This window comes from Fringilla coelebs (assembly GCF_963513975.1).
Source record: "Fringilla coelebs genome assembly, chromosome: 8".
Lineage (NCBI taxonomy): Eukaryota > Metazoa > Chordata > Aves > Passeriformes > Fringillidae > Fringilla > Fringilla coelebs.
The window spans coordinates 2,208,067-2,223,926 of record NC_140066.1 but is presented as its reverse complement, the minus strand read 5'-3'; the positions used below and the strand labels follow the sequence as shown (position 1 = coordinate 2,223,926).

The 15,860-nt window shown below is 42.7% G+C and overlaps 1 protein-coding gene across 1 annotated transcript in view; it reads right to left on the bottom strand.

The window, feature by feature from the left end:
* Positions 1-3,161: 3,161 nt before the first annotated feature.
* Positions 3,162-15,860, bottom strand: part of TET1 (tet methylcytosine dioxygenase 1) — a gene marked incomplete at both ends in the record, with an annotated part of 53,225 nt that continues 40,526 nt past the window's right edge. The window contains 4 exons of the mRNA XM_084210321.1: positions 3,162-4,303; positions 6,591-6,930; positions 14,006-14,143; positions 14,557-14,646. Coding sequence (XP_084066447.1) covers positions 3,162-4,303; positions 6,591-6,930; positions 14,006-14,143; positions 14,557-14,646 — 1,710 coding nt within the window. The remainder of the gene's footprint in view (positions 4,304-6,590; positions 6,931-14,005; positions 14,144-14,556; positions 14,647-15,860) is intronic.

The window sequence follows — 15,860 nt, the reverse complement described above, 5'->3', positions numbered from 1 at the left end:
AAACCTAAGAGCAAACTACAAGTGGTTGTGTGGGTTGCAAAGGAAAGAACAGACCCACAGAGTTGAAGGTTTTAAGAGATAACACTGTTATAGAATGCTAACCTTACTGAAAACAATGCAATTTGTGTACAAGACTGATAAATATCCTGAAGTGTTACGAGAAATAGCACAGAGTTGTAAAAGCAGTTAATAGCTGCATTTTCTATACTGCAGCACAGCAAAAGAAAGGATCAGCTTCTCAAATCACAACCCACTGCATGTCCAGCAGGAAGTGGAAGTGGCCAAGCTGCCTGGCAGGAGGTGTTGAAAAAGCAGTTTAGGTGAAAGCCAGCCAAGGAAAGAGCACCGTGGGTGATCTGTTATTGTGTAGATATTTCTCTCATGTAAGTAATATGAATGAAGTAGTAACTGTGAGTTTAGCACCTATCAGTTAATAGTATTTATTATGCTAAGATACATATTTCTTTGTTAGAATTGCCATTTCAAAAAAAGGTAGAGCTGGGCTACCTGTTTGGGGGGATCCTTTTAGATCCACCTTTCAGTGCCTCACTTCTTAGAGGGAAGCTGCTGGTTTTTCAATGGAACATTTTTATCTGAAGTTTCCAGTAAGTTAATGTGGGCATTTGTAGGAGAAGATTCAAGTAAAAGTGATCCACTTTAATGGTGTGAACATTTGAAAAGGTAGAGATGGCTCTGTAGCTTACCAACTTGGTGTAGAAAATTTGTCAGGTGAGAGTGCTGAATTACAGCATTACAGGAACTGAAGCTGTCAGGGCAATCGGTGAAACCAAGAAATGAATCTCTACATGGTGGGACAAGTACATGACTGAACAGCTATGGAATGTACAGCACTACTGACTGTATGGACAGCTGCAATTCCTACTCATCTTCGGCTCACCAAAAAGATACAAGTTTTAAAATGGAAATCTAAGGCACACAAAATACCATAATGATTTGATGTATACTGTATATTACATAGTCAATAAGCATAAAACTGCTGGTACAAAACAATGGCATAATATTGGTTCTGTTTGGTCATTATTTACAATCCCTTCATATCCTCTATTTGAACTAATACTAAGCTTTGAACTAAAATTTGCAGCATACCCGGTTTTTACAGGTTTTACTTAAAATAGGTAAGATACAAAGAACTGGTTCAATTCCTCCATCCTCTGCCATTAATAGCTTTGTCAATTTGAACAGGAATCTGCAGAACTGAACCCAGGATCGTGACATAGTGATTGCTACCTCAGAGCTGGCTCCAGAGGAGTCTCCTGGATCTGCAGCCGCACCAAAGGATTTGTAGCACCAAGGTCCTGACTGGCTCTGTGTTCCAACACCACTGATGTACTTCTCGTACCAAACTGCAAATGGAGTTCTTGCACTTCAGCTCCTCAAAGAAAAAGCACCTTGTCTTTAAATAAAGCAGATCCAGATAGTTCATATTCCTCTATACAGCACCACTACAGTATAATATTATCAAGTATATGATTAGTATGTTTCCACACTGGAAAAGTGACTTCATTCTGCCTGCAGGTTGAGGCAGAGGAGGGGACAGCTGTGTCTGTGGGCCTGATCCAGCACCAGGGACTCCTGGGGTCAGTGCTCCTCCTGCCTCCAGCCGGCTCGCATGGAAGAAGTTGCAGGATGAGGTCAGTCCTTAGCTAATGTTGTCATTTGGTAATTTGTTTAAATAAATAAGTTTAAACAAGAAATACACAGGAGAGGAGAATCAGAAAGAAGAGTGGGATGCTACAGTATTTAAAAGCAATGGAGTGTCTGTTTTTCCTCTGGTTTAGCAAATACTCGTTTTGTGATATGTCACTTTCTCACCAGAATTGAAGAACATAAATTTCAAGGAAGGATACAACCTTTTCCATGTCAAATGTAGAAATCGCTTCAAAAACTTACAAAACGTTTTTGTAAAAAAACTGAACTCAGAAAGTCAGTGAATATAACAGGTTATTCTTAACAAAAACCTTGCTGCTGAATATTAGAAATCTGATCGTTTTCCAACACTTCCTTTGTATTTTTCCCAAATTATTTTTTTCTATCAGAATAGAATAAGGCAACTCTAGGGGGTAACTTTTTATCCCAAAACAATCCTACCCCTGAGGCATTAGGAACATTTGGTTGCCATGTTAACTTAGAACGCTGCAAACAAATGAGACTGATGCACTTATTGCTCAAAGAAACCGTAACAAATGCTGCCTTTAAAAAACCAGGAAATATTCACAACTCCCAATAGCAACACACGGATTGACCAGACATCTCTTCTTTCACGTTTGTACACTCTCTTGAAAAAGAATAAAAAGGTTCTATAATTCATAACTGCCTGTTTATACGCAACATAAAATCTTCAGTGAAAAAGGGCAAGTTGAAAACAACCACATATGCTATCAGCATACATCCTGCACCTGTAACACCATGGAACTCTGCACAGCAAGAACAAAATCATTTCTTCTGTAGAGTATGCACAAACCTTAGACAATATGATCCTTATACTATACTATTTCAAGTTAATTTTAAAAATAGAAAGTGCTTTTAAAATATATATTTACAGCTTAGAAACAACTTCCAGCCATCATTACCAATAACTTCATTCTACTAACGAATCTAAAGAACAAAATTAGTTGGTTTTCTAAAAGATTTGTCTTTAATTTGGACTATATAGCAATGGTTGGAAGTTGTTAAAGCAATGGCACCATGAAGTAATAATTCAGCTTATTTATTTTTAACTGTTTGATGTGGTTAAGCACCAAGAGCTGTGTAGAGCTATAACTGTATAACTTGATTTAACACCATAAAATGTGAACCTGTTAAAATAGCTATAAATGATTTTTGTAGTAAACAGACGATTTAAAGCACCAAAATATAAATTCCTAAAGGTAATAAACTGAATGATTCAATCAAGGTTAATAACCTAAACAAAATCTTTCTTTAGAATGTATTAAAACTATACAACTTTTTTTTTTTTTTTTTGCTTAAAATGTGCTTGAGCACCACCAAATGTTAAAGTCACAGTTTAAGAAGAAATCCCCCCCCTTTTTACCTCAGCCTTAAAATGGTTGAGATGAGCAAATAGTAAACGACACGAGACTCGCTGTGAGCAGCACCTGGAAGCAACAGCGCATGACTGCACCGAGGGCCCGCCGCGGGCACTACGCCCAGTGGTTGTAGGGCCCCGCCACTCGTGTCAGGGCGTACGAAGAGACCGTGATCACGTTGTCCTTGGTGACTGTTAATGCTCTGCGGGATGGAATTTGGTTGAACTCGTTGTCTTCATAAAAAAGATCTCTGGTTTCACCTGGCTGCTTTGCTTTTCTGTTGCTAGAGTTCAGGTCGGGGTTCTCCGTTCCTAATCGTTCCGCCTCTTTTTCTTTTTCTCTCGCCCTCTCGGCCATCTTCGCTTCCCACATGGCTAAACCATGTTTTGGCTCATTTAAATTTTTGTGTTGGTAAAAAACTAAAGAAATTCTCGTGGGATGATTGCGGTTGGGTTTTTTAATCGGCGTGGTAGCGTGGAGCTCGCGTCTCGCGCATTCAATTAAGATAGAACCGTGAGAAGGCGCCACGGCAACCCCACCGATGTCATCATCCAAAAAATTGTGCTCGCTGTCTGACCACAATTCCTCAGCCTTTTCTTCAGAATCAGCTGCCTGGGCCGGTGCACTGGTTTGCTTTACATCAGCACAGTCAAAGTCACAGCTCTGTTCCCCGTGGGAGCTGCCCTTTTCCACCGGGCATCCACGGGAGCAGTCGGCCGCCGTTCCCAGGGCATCCTGCGCCGAAGAGCTCAGCGGGAGCGAGGGGTCGCAGGAGCTGATCGTCTCCGAGGAGGCAGAGGTGTCCAGCTGAAGCTGACAATTCTGTTTGTCTGGCTGCTGTTCAAGTATAGTGGGCAGGGGCTCTTTGTGGGCTGGGGGGCCTGGAGCAGTGACCTCGGGAAGAATGGGTGGCACGCCGTTCACCTTCTCGTTCAGCAGAATTCCAGTATAATCTTTGACTGACACATCAAAGCTCTTGCAGTTAACATAAGGTGTCACGTGAGGTTGCTTGGTACTGCATTCAAAATACCCGTAGGGAACTGAAAAATCTTGTTGAATATTAGTCACTGCAGTTAGGCCAGGCTTGTGTGCGAGAGATGGATAAGGATGTAAACCATCCACCTTAAAGGGGGAGGAAGCCGTGTACTGCTTCAGTAAAGAGCAATTTTTAGTAGTGTTTGAAGTATGTTTCATGGCATAAAGGTGGTTGGAAGTCTCCATTTTTATCCCAGGTTTTAAAGCATCTGTTTTGTTCCCTAGAAGAAATGCACATCAAAGTGTGAGTACTTCTCAATCAATAGAACACCTCTCTTATATTTGCATACTTGCTTTTGAACATGAAAAATGCACATTGACTGCAGATTTTTCAAAATTATTATTTTTAGCTTTCTAGGAGTATCTCTATCACTGTACACATCTCTCTGTATATATCACATATATACATCACACACACACATACATATATACACACACACACATATATAAAATAACCTTGCTCAATTAATGCCTTAACCTTTTCCAGTCAGGCTGCTAGTATACAAAATGAAAAGGTATTTCACTGAGGGATGAAGAAAATAAACAGAAAAAATTAAACAGCCACTAATTCCCAAATCACACAGCCCAGGCTTACAGAAATGTTTCCCAGCAGCTGACTGCTGGTCTTCAGTTTTTACATAATTGATGAAATTCAGCCTGTGAATCAGTCAAAATTCTGACCTGCCTTAACCCCACACTACGATCAAAGGAAAAAGCATGTTTATGGATCTTGTCCATCACAGCAAAAACAGTTACTGAATTACTATGATTCATGCATTCCAATACTGACTCAGAAATTGCCTTTTTTAAAAAAAAGCATCTGGCAACACGCTCCAGGTAAGCCCATCCCTCTAAAATGGATTTTGAGATTTTGAGTCATGTGATTTGGCTGTCTTGCATCTTCCCATCTAATTGCCTCATTAGTTCAGATCTCTGTGCAGGCATCCTCGTTCAGTTTCTGTCAGCCCTTAACCAGTCTGTAGCCACGGCTGCCTGCTGCTGGGCTGGACTGGGAACAGGCTCCTCTCACCACTGGGGCTCATCATGGGCAGGCTCAGCCCAGAGCCCACGGGAGCAAAGAGCTCCAGGGACTCTGCTGGGCTTTGCACCATGCTCTGCCATGGCTTTAGGGTGCTCTGCTGGCAGACTGGCACCCCACAGACAGCTCTTGCTTGCTCTCACAGAGGACTGTCAGTGTTTCTTTATTCCCTAAATACACAGCATGGTTGTTTTACCCAGTGTAGAAGCATAATTCTTTCTTCTACTGTCTCCTAGTAATTTATAAATCAGTGATGAATTAAAAACATTCCTCCCATAAGAATGCAAAATGACAAAGTGAGATAATGACAGGCACAATAGTTAGTATGCAGAAACTGAAAGCTGTACTGGGACATGAGGAGGCCACATCAACTCTTTAAAAACCTTTCTATGAAATAAACCACAAAGTGTTTAATGACTTTAACAGCCCCTACCCCAGGGGAAGGCCTCTGCCCTAAAGATTTTAAATACAGCACTTGAGCATTGTGTTCTCCATCACCTCAGGAGAGAGATGTGTTCTGTGAAAATAAGTTTTAACAACCCTCAGCACTCAATTATGGAAGTGTAGCAAATAGATTTTGTTTGTTTTTTAAACATTATCCCCCCAAAACACAGATGCTCTTTGAAACACATTTACCTGTTATTCCTCCCCTTAAAAATGCTACATAGGTCTGGATGTCTCTTATGAACTGAAATTCAAAATTACAGCACATGAGCTAGTTTTCCTCTCTTCTTCCTAACAGGCTGTGCTTTAATTTTATTTATTTTTCACCAGCTAACCAGAGAGTTTAAGTCCATGGCTTCTTCCACCTCTTCCTTCTTTTCTGCTTCTCAGGACTGGCCAGGCCCATCCAGCAGCCCTTCCCCTGGAGGCCTGGCCCAGGATGTGGCACCAGGCACAGCCCAGCCTGGCACAGGAGCCACCAGGCCCCCCCTGGCACCTCCCTGGCTGCTGGCAGCCTGCACTGGCCTGCTCCTGCCACAGCCCTGCAGGGGACAATCTGCACTGCCATTTGATAAAACCTGGGGCATTTTACACAGCTCTTGCTGTGCAGCAGTGTTCATGCCATTGACAGGGAAGTGTCCCAGCTCAGGTTCTAGGAAAGCCATCATCTGCCATGGGAAGAGGAGAACACAGTTCTTGTACTTCAAAGTGACACAAATTCAAGTTGCTTATTTAAGTCAACATTCCAACAACATTTTTTCAAGATGGTCAAACTGCCATTGTTTATTAGAATAAGGGAACTTGGAAATCCTTCATAGGTGTTCACAGACCGCCAACAAACTATTTTGGGTGATCACCTGAGGTTTTTTCTGCCCCATGAGACAACACTGGCTACAGTGACTTGTTCATTAACCCCTAAAATGCAGATGATACAAGTGGTTTATTTTAAGGGGGCTCTCCCCTCCCATCAGATGTGTAAGAGAGCACGGAATCAGAACGGGTAGAATTTCCTAAGCATCACTCACCTAAACAATGCAAAGCATTGCCAAGATTTTCTGGGGCTTCAGTTTTCAGTTTGACTGGTGTTGAATATTTTTTATCTATTAATGGCTGCTTTTCACTCGGGGTCCTCCTCGTGTCTGGTTTCTTTTTCTTGGTAGCTCTGAGAGGCTCAGCCAACATCCGCACCTCCCTGGGGAACGCTGTGAGCACCTGGATGGCTCCGGCTTTGATCTTGGCCTCCAGGCCCTCCTCGGTGCCAAACTCATCAGTCTGGGAGATCTTGTAGAGAGGCAGCACGTGCAGCTGCTCGTCGCTGGGGATCACCCCCACTCTCCTGTTGTCCTCCTTGGTTAAGGTACACACCTGCCAGGAGCACAAGGGTCACAAATAACGCACAGCACAAAGCAGCGGTTACATCCAGGCTCAGGCACTGTCCTAGGCTTCTGCTGACTCCCACTCTATGGCCTCAGCACCACGGGACTTTCAAATGCAAACATCTGACACCTAATTGTTTGGTCTATGATGACACAGAGAAACTGTTAGCACTTTAAGATCAAGGCACATGTCTTGGATGAGAAAGTGAAATTTTGTATCAGCTTACAGTATGCACAAATATATGCCAACCTTGGTAAATCATCTCAGCTGTAAATACACTGTAAAGTTCCTAAGCATCCCGATTATGTTTTTTAATGCATAAATACATCACTGAAGTTCAGATTCATTTTTAAGGGTTACAAAATATGAAAAATTATTTTTGCATTAAACAAGAAGTGCTTATGATCTGGAATTTATTCCATGATTTGGAATTGGTTTTGGTTTATGTTTTGGCTGGTAAATGAAAAAAACCCAAACCAGCACAAACAGTCACTCATAGCGCTCTACATGTTTGCAAATCTCAGCTCTAACTCCCTCCCTCTCTCAACACTTTCTTAACACTTTCAATGCCCCGCTGTAATTATCTCACAGGACCCAGGAAATGTTCTCTTAGGCCACTGCCCTACTTCCCATCATTCTGAGCTGTGAGATCCCAGAGCCCAGAGCAGAGTGCTGATTATATCCAGTTTGATGAGCTCACATCAGAAATGTGAATAAATATTCCAACCTATTGGAATATTTCTTGTTGTCATTATAGATGCTGAACATTTCCAGCACTCCTTGAGTTCCAGCTGTTACCAACACCAATCCATTCCCCTGAAAGCAGCACTGACACTGGCACTATGATCCCTGGCATCATTCCCAAGGGATGGAAACAGCTCCTGTTGTGTGCCTGAGCACTTGTACAAACATTCACCTTCTGCAGCTCTGGCACTTCCATTCCCAAGGGACTGCAACATGGCTGGAAAGCCCTGCATGGATCCCACGGCTTAGGGAAGCTGCTGTTCCACAGGAGTCACTAACTACACATAAAGGAACAGGAGCACCATCCAAGGATGAGATTATACTCCCAAAATAGAAGCTCAGCATTCCATCATTCTGCAGGCTGAATCTGACACCTATCATAAACAGTCAATCCAATTTCCCAGAATCTTGTCACCATTCCTAACATTCCAGGGGAGAAGAATGTTATTATTTAGGGGATGAAAAAAATCCAAGCATTTTTTATTTCATAGCACAGCTTTGGCATAAAGGCATCACACAATTATTTCTAGAAAAATAAAAGTACAGAACCACAAACTAAAAAATCCTGAACCAAAACGGTGGTGGCTTGGGCTTTATCAATAGCTCTATGCAAAGCTTGGCAGTTGCAGAGCAGCAAAAGGAGGAAATCTGAGGGGCAGAGAGAAGGAAGAGCTTTTCAGGAGGCAGCTGGAAGGGATGCACAGGGTCTCCAAGGCAGTTAGCAGCTGCTTTGTAGCACTCACTGGGGTACTCACCTCCTCTGGGCAGCCTCTGCACTAGGAGGCAGATTTAGGAAAAACAACAAGTTGTTCAGTGAGCAGGGACTGGAACCTTGCTGCCCCCACGCTCCCACAGCCCCAGGCCCAGCAGGGCTCCCTCTCCCACCCTGCCTCAGCCTTGGGCACCTCCTCCCTGCATGCAGCTCCCCCAGCTCACTCCCTGTGACACTGCACAGCTCACAGCACGAGCTTCCAAATCTCCAAAGACAATTCCACTCCTGCCAAGTTCAGTGACACCTGCCTGACACTGGCCAGCAGATGCCACATTATTCAGGAAGGGTGAGAGGGTCGGGCATACAGAGAGCATGGTTATACAGGAGCGATGGTTTTAGAAAGCCCAGTGCACTCTGCCCTTCTAAATTATAAACAAAAGCAGTAATAAAGTCAGCATGGAGGGGCCTGGCTCCCGCTTGTTTTCAGCAGAAAATGGGCAGTGGTCTTTTAGAATCCCATGTCCAGCCTGTGTCTGGCCCAGGGACTAGTCTGAAAGAAGTCTTGAAGATTCAATCCACAATATTTATTATTTTGAAAACTGAGACCCTCATCCAATTTACAGCTATAAATTTCCATGCAAAAGCCAACACCCTGTGGAACAAGAAAGATGAAGAACTGTTCTGAGGAACTGAACAAGATGAGGCCTGTACTATATTGACAAAACTGTGATGCAAGTACTGTCACCTCCAGCACACCCTGTATATTAAATACTGACTTCAAAGACATATTAGGAAATTAATGCATAACCAAAATGGTATCCAGATCTGAAGACCAGTACATCTACAGCCTAAATACCATAACACCAGTTTTAATACACATACACTTTCACAGTTAGTGCCCCCTTAATATATTTTAACATAAAAGTGAGGCTGCTAGAGCAAACAGATAACTGAAAACAATGATATGAGAAAACCAGCCATAAATTCAGGTAGTACAGATTAGCTAAAAACCTACAGCTAAAGGTGGTAAATCATCACATGAGAAATACCCGCTTAAAAAAATACTCCAGTATTCAAATCCGTGCAAAATACTCGTTAAGAACTTAGGAGCCATTGCTGAGAAGTGAAAAGCAGTATTTTCCATTGGGACTGACACTGCTGCAAACTGACCAAAATTAAACACAAACATGAGAAAGCCATCAAGTCTGTTAAAGGCCATTTACAGCATGAAGCTGCTTATCCTGCTACTTTGCTTTTTCCAGAGCAGGGAGCTAAATCATCCAGGGTGCTCAAAGGCCAAAGAGGTGTTGGCCAAAAGGTTTGTTTAGGTTTCCAACGTGCTTGGTGATCAAACTCATTACCCATTCTGGGTTTAGTGATGTCATGGTAAAAGTTGCATGTTTATGAAACTTGATTACTATTCCTTCATTTAAACTTAAAATGCACCAGGAACTCAGTGCAATCCCCTCCAGACATCCATCTGTAGCCACACAGCTTCCAATGTGTTATTGTGGCTCTCTTTGATCTGCCTGTGTCCACTTGAACCTCACATGTAGAAATGATGGAGCCTTTTCCACTGTGTTGTAAGAACAGATGTTTCACATTCAAGTTTCAGCAGAGCAGTCAAACAGCCTTTCCAAACCTGGGAGATGGAATCAGGTTTCCTCCACACCCCTCCCTGTGCAGCTGGAGACACCGCGGTGCCCCTGGGGACTCAGGGACTGCTGCAGCCCTGCCCACCATTCTGCAGAAAACATCTTTGCTTTTCCTTTGCAGCCAAGACAAACCACATTGTTCTCTTGGCCCGGTCTACCCTAAACAAGTGCATGTAGGTCAAAAGCAGAGAAGGCAACCCCAAACATATCTTCCTTGTGCCCACTTCAGCCCCCAGGCTGTGCCACCAGACAGGTGACACAGGAACTGCTCCCTGGGAGCTCACAGGTTAGCAGAGTGAACCTCTCACCTTTCTCCATTTGCAAAATATAAAAACCTACCAGAAATTCTTCCTTTACAGGCCCAGGGATTCATCTTTCCTCCTGTCTGTGACAAGCTGAAGCACCAATTGAAGCACCTGGAACTGCTGCAGCTCCCACAGTGAGCCAGGAATGAATTACATATTGTAGATGCCCTCAAAGCATAGATTCATCTTCCTCCCCTTCTTCCCAGACTGTGTGGCAGCAGGGATTAGACAGAAGTGCAGCTGGTCTCTCTCCTTCCTCACCCCAGCAACAAGGGCCCCCTGCCCCCCTGGATGAGCAACACCCACACACAAGCTGCAGAACCAGCAACAGCCTTTTTGTCCCAGTCCCTTTTAAACCCCAAAAGGAACGCTGCCAGTGCCTTAAATGGATTCCCACAGCTATGAAGAACATGACCCTTCACAGCTAATCTGATAAAGAAACAAAAGTACTTACATTTCACAGGCTCCATCAATAACTACAAAGCTTTTATCTGTGTTGCTCATTTAGCTTCACATCCATAAGGAGCATGCACCCTACACTGCAGCTGTAACATACATCAGTGGCCCTTAGGAGAATGTTAAGAGATGACAAAAGAGTCTAAGTAAAAATGAGTGGTATATTTATTGCCTTAAAGGTTCTTTAAAAACTCAATTTCTAGGCAGAAATTATTTTTGCTTCTTTCAGACAAACACGTTATATCTCTGTAGAATTGTCACTCTACTCCAGAGCAAGCAGGGAGTGTTTGTTTTTAGCTTTCTACCAGAAGCAGTGTAAATTCAGAGCTTGACTCTGCTAGCCAGGAACAACGTTTAGCAACTCAAATCTTCAGTGGTAATTACCATGTAATGGCAATCCCCAATCTGTGTAAATTAAGATCTACTATTCTCTCTTGTATCTCCAGAGGGCATTTCCAAGACATTCCCACTGCTAACACAATTCTGCCAAATTTTACAGGATGATTAATTTTCAGAGTCACATACAAATAGTGCAGCTGATCAAACACACATACAGAGAAAAATGCAAGAATGTTTTAAAATATATTCTTTTAAGTGTACACTAAACTCATTCCTTATTATTAACCTAATTTAAGTCCTTTTGCTGAGCTTATGACTGTGCCTGGTTTAAACAATTTGAATAGAGTCTGGTTTTCTTTTTCTTGGGTGGCCCATGCAGAATTCCTGTGGTACTTGCAGTAAAAGTGATTTACCAACGATGAAGGGAGAAAACGAAAAGGTGTCACAATAACAGAGCCAGCAACATTTACAATTATCAACTTACAAGGCATTTACTTTAACCTTTTTAGCCTAGAAGAACTTTAGACTTCATAAATAAAGATTGTGTGTTCCTGTAAGGGGAAAGGGAAGAAATCTTAACAACACTAACGAGATGACAAGTACACACTGTATGGACTTTAAAATGTAAGGTGTGACAAGCAGTTAAAAAAAAGGTGCAAAATAGTGAAGTCATGGGTGCTGGAGGTTTCTAGTGCAGTGCAAATTGTTCTCATTCTGTTCATTACCACATTATGAGAAAGCAATCTCTGGGAGAACTGTCACCTCAGAATTGTGCTTGCACTCAGTACATTTTACAGACAAAATATGTCAACAGTTATGTAAGTATGCCCTCCATCATGATCAGTGATTGATAAGAAATCAGCATGTATTTTAAGCTAAGCAGGCAGTCACACAGCCCCTTCTGGAACCAGACAGGAATGCAGGAGGTGCTGCTATCACATGCACTAATTTCTTTTTGTGTCCTTACCACTACATTTCCTATGGCATTATCAGACTTGGTTATAAGCCAAAACCAACAACCATAATTTTGATTGTCATGAAAATCTGGACTGCAGCAAGCCCAGCATGTCCTGCCACCCTGTTTGCAAAACCCAACGTTTTCAGCTTTAGGCTTCCAACTCCTGTGACTGTGCACAGAGAGGAACAGCAAACACTGCCACAGCCCCAGCTCCTCACTGGGGAGGCTGCACAGAGACCAGGAGGAAATCACAACTCCAATTCACCTTCATAATGGCCCAATTGAAGTTGGCAAACTCGAGTGTTGATACTTACAGCTGTTTGCTATTTACAAATAGCCCCTTGCTGCAAGTATACTGAAATAAGGAGAAATCCATCTAAATAAAGAGAACACAGGTATGCAGTATTTATTTGTGACTGAGCTACCCATGAAAACCAGATTGCAAGGTAGAGTTTTCAGCAGTTATAATCAGTTGGTCATGTTCTGAAAAGCTGAAATGACATCAGCTTACAGATAAATGAGTTGTAGAACTATTCCCCTATACATTCCACAAAAAGGGTTTAATTGTCCCTCCAGGTGCTTCTGACCATAACTTATAACTTTTTTGGGATCCAGTATGGCAAAATCAGTAGCAGACTCAGCTGCTATTTTGTCTCTACTTTAAGAGGTAATGGAGCACTTCAATTATTCTTTCCAGAACATCTAAACTAAATTAAATCAAAAAGCATATAATGTAGTTTGTCTGACAAGGAGGTCTCATTTTCAAGTTTAGAATCTTTAAGGGCATTAAATTCCTCCGCTTCAGAAGCAATTTTGTAATGCATACTTCCAACACTAAGCAAAAAATGATGGTCTATTGAGGACTGGCATTCCTGGTGGATTCCCAGAGTTGCTTCCATACTTTAAAGGAATGGACATTTGCTCCCCTTACAAACACAAAATTAACATTAAAACAACTGTACCAGTCATTTCATTGCTGTCACATAGAAATGCTCAGTGTTAACTACAGGTGTAAATGCAACACTTTATTGAATCACAGCAACACAATACTTCAGTTAGTATTTCCAAATAAAAGAAAAATCTAGAGTAAGCAGAGATTTTAGATATATTTTTTCCAGATATACATCCTTTGATAGAAAAGTTATTCTTGCTACCTGCACTGCTGTACAAGAAGTCACCCTCAGTATTCAGAGCACTGTGATGCTCCAACTGCTCTAAGAATACTGCCAGTTTTATCTTTTCTCCTTTGACCTTTTCTTTCTTCAACACTATGGTCCTAATTTCTAGAAGATCACTTAATTGAGTAATTCCCAACCAATTTTCTCACTGGCAATCCATCAAGGTCTTTCACACAACAGCCACACCAATCTGTGGGTTTTCCTTTCATGCTGAGATTTAAAGACTGTAATGGTCACCTGGCCCCACCAGGACCCATGCTGTCTGCTTCCTGACCTGTAACTACACCCACATGGAACCTGGGGAGTGCCCAGTGTGAGAAGGAGTGAATTTGGTGAGCCTGGGGGAGGTAAGTTACTAATGAATCACTTTGCTTTAGCTCTTTCTCTACACAGGTCTGTACAGCTCCTTGGTTAGACAATCATCTGCCTTTAACATCAGCCCTTTCCCAGGAATAACTGATCTGCCCTCTGGCCAGGCCTCTCCAAAGGACCAGGAGTCTTTACAGAATAAAGGCATTTTGTAGGAATGATCACTGCCATCCCCCTTTTGATCTGTTATGCAATAAAATGAACTCACGTCCTCTGTAGACAGTAACAAATATACGCAAATAAGATGGGCATGGATAAATCTGAAACAATTTCGGTGAAATGAGCCACCAGCAGCACTCAGGAGCCTGCAGTGAGCCCAGTGCAGTGAGGAGGAGCAGTGTACCTACCACGGTGCTGCCGTTGTGCATGTTGTGCGTGTCCTTGTGGGCGTGGGCACAGAAGTCGATGCACGCCGTGACACCCGAGAAGGGCCGGCCGTCCTTGCAGCCCAGCCGGCAGTCAGGGCCCATGTGCTCGTTTTCCACCTGGAGGGAGAGAGAACAAACTGCAGACGCTCAGCACTGAGAGCGCGGCTGTGCAAGCCCACCGGCCACCAGCAGCTCCGGGACACGATCAAGGCAGCCAGGCAGACTCGGTGATTCACGTTTTCCTATGAAACATGCAACATCTGTGGCTGGACGCCAAGCAGATAATCAGGTCAGCCACAATCGAATGTCTTGGATAGTAAAAACATTTGATTTGCACCATTATCTCTAAGCATTTTTCACAGATAAAAATACGGCGCTACTTAAGCACCGTAAGTAGCTTAAGCAGCTCAAGCGAAGAGGGGCAGCATATGGAAACCTGCCAAATGCACCGGGACACACCACCGGGAGGGCTGCAGCTCCACCCAGAACACACTCTGGGTGTTTATCAGAGCTGGATCTCACACACCCACCTGGTTCTGGAAGGCTTCTGGAGCAAGCTTCTTATAAACCGGAGCCACATCAGTAGCTAATGTTTGCAGATTGTTTTCAAGAAGTTCCTCCTGCAGGGAAAGGCAACATTTGGTGCTGCAGTTTGCTTTGAAAGAATTTCAGCCAGTTTAGAGATGCCCAAGAGGTCAGCTTCTACCTCATATTTTATTAAACTGACTTCTGTTCTGCTGCCCTTGGTCACTAACCATAAATGCCTGCTTCTGCATGACCAAACCTTCAAAGCTGTTAAACAGAAATCAGCCAAATAACAATAGGGGATACCTGCTAGGTCAAAGCAACCCAGCACACAGGAACTGACTTCTGCATCATTTTCCATATGCAGTAAAGGAGTGAGGTATGTTGCACACAAAATCACAGAAGTAACATCCAGAGGAGAAAAATCATACCCCAAACTGAGTGGGGATGGAAACCCAGGTCTGCTGTTGGTGTTTTGCTTATGGGGCCTTAGTCTATGCTGACACACCATGTGAGAAACTCCTAACAGCATTTATCTTCACCTCTTAGGTCTTCTCTCATATGGCAGCATAACTTTGAACAGGAACATTTGATAACTATTTTGTTCTTTGGAGGGGCAAAAATCAGGACTTAATGGAAATAACTACTAGATTCAGAAATAATATTCCTTCCTTAGGGTAATCCATATCAACACAGAATTAGATGGGTGGGCTTCTACAGCAGTGTCATATTTAAGCTCTTATTTGTAGAAACAATCCCTAAATTCTTATCCTAAGTTTTTGCTTTTCCAGGAAAATCACCAGCCAACTGGGAAAGCAGAGGGCAGTGACAGACTCCCTAATTTCTTTTCCTCCAAGGACCAAGCTTTGAGAGACAGCTGCACCTTCAGTTTCTCACAGTGCATAGTGGCAAAATGAAGCAAGCTGTAATTTTTTGTTTAAAAAACCCACTTACCACCACACACTGTAAACACCAACATAAACACCAGGAGACTTTGCTTTTTTTCAATGGGATGTTACATTACAAGATGATGCTGTATTTTTAACTGGTAGTAAACTCAATTTTATCAGCTGTAAATGGCTACCACACACCTACAGTCAGAACAAAGGGCACTTTGGAGTCACCCTGAAAAGTCTTACCAGCTTACAACACCTTTATTCCTTCTTCAGGAAAATATTTTCAATGTAATGTAACTAATGTGGTTGGATTTTTTTTTTAGAGGTTTGTTACTTCACATAATCCATCACTGTTTTCTGTGCTGCCTCACCTTTATGGCATCACTAACACATAAGCAGCAATTATGGTATCA